At 39.6% G+C, this 1,168-nt stretch overlaps 1 protein-coding gene across 1 annotated transcript; it reads right to left on the bottom strand.

Annotated features, from left to right (window-relative positions):
- Positions 1–220: 220 nt before the first annotated feature.
- LOC139003502 (olfactory receptor 4F15) lies at positions 221–1,168 on the bottom strand. Its single transcript, XM_070405473.1, has one exon. It carries the CDS (start codon positions 1,157–1,159, stop codon positions 221–223), a length of 939 nt encoding a protein of 312 aa, XP_070261574.1. The 5' UTR covers positions 1,160–1,168.

The following is a 1,168-nucleotide window of genomic DNA, read 5'->3' as shown; positions in this document are numbered from 1 at the left end:
GACATATGATTTGGCCTTTAACACTTTGATGTACAGAATGTCAAAGAATAGCATCATTTCTAATTTAATGATGAGATAGATACCATAATTTAATAGATACTAGATCTCTAGGCATATAACATGGCCTAAGTCTTGAGTATTTCTCTGAAATTGCATAATATTTTCTCTGCATCCAGCATGAGGGAGAATGTATAGTTCCATATCATCAAAGCCAATTCATTTACGAAATCTTCCTGTAATGCCCAAGATGACTGCACAATCTCTTTATTGCCACTTTCATTTCTTTGTTCCTGAATGTATAAATGACTGGATTCAGAAAAGGAGTGATAAATGCATCAAAAATAGCAAGATATTTGTCCAGGTGTGATGTGGGAGAAGGCCATGTGTAGAAAAACATCAGCGGCCCAAAGAACAAAACCACCACAATGATATGAGCTGACAAAGTGGAGAGGGCCTTGTATGAACCACCTGAAGAGTGCTTCCAAACAGTGAACAGAATAAATAGGTAGGAAATGACCAGCAAGACAAAAGATCCCACAGAAATAAGCCCACTATTGACAATAACCATGAGCTCCAGTTCTAGTGTATTTGTGCAGGCAAGTCTAAGGAGCCGAGGAAGGTCACAGTAAAAACTGTCCAATACATTAGGGCCACAAAAAGGCAAATCTACCACAAAAACTAATTGAATCAATGAATGGATAAAGCCAACAACCCAGGAAGTGACTAAAAAGTATAGACACATTCTTGGACTCATGATAGTCAGGTAGTGGAGAGGCTTACATATAGCCACATATCTATCAAAGGCCATAGTGATGAGCAGCACCATCTCAGCGGCCCCAACAGCATGAGTGAAGAAGATCTGAGTAATACATCCACAAAAGGAGATGGCTTTGTGCTTCTTGAAAATATCATAAATCATTTTAGGGGCTGTGATTGAGCAAAAAAACATATCAATGACTGAGAGGTTAGCCAGGAGGAAATACATAGGGGAGTGCAGATGAACATCCAAGGTTATAGTGAACACAATGACAAGGTTTCCCATCATGCCAGCCAAGTAGAACAAACAGGAGAAGACAAAAAGGGGAAGCTGAATCTCCCATGAATTGGTGAGTCCCAGGAACACAAACTCTGATACTGTGGAGTGATTCATTCCATCCATTGTCTCAAA

Source organism: Myotis yumanensis, unplaced genomic scaffold (assembly GCF_028538775.1).
Source record: "Myotis yumanensis isolate MYYU_CA2020_CCGP unplaced genomic scaffold, mMyoYum1.0.hap1 SCAF_1, whole genome shotgun sequence".
NCBI lineage: Eukaryota > Metazoa > Chordata > Mammalia > Chiroptera > Vespertilionidae > Myotis > Myotis yumanensis.
The sequence above is the reverse complement of the archived record's forward strand: the minus strand, read 5'-3'. Positions and strand labels throughout refer to the sequence as shown.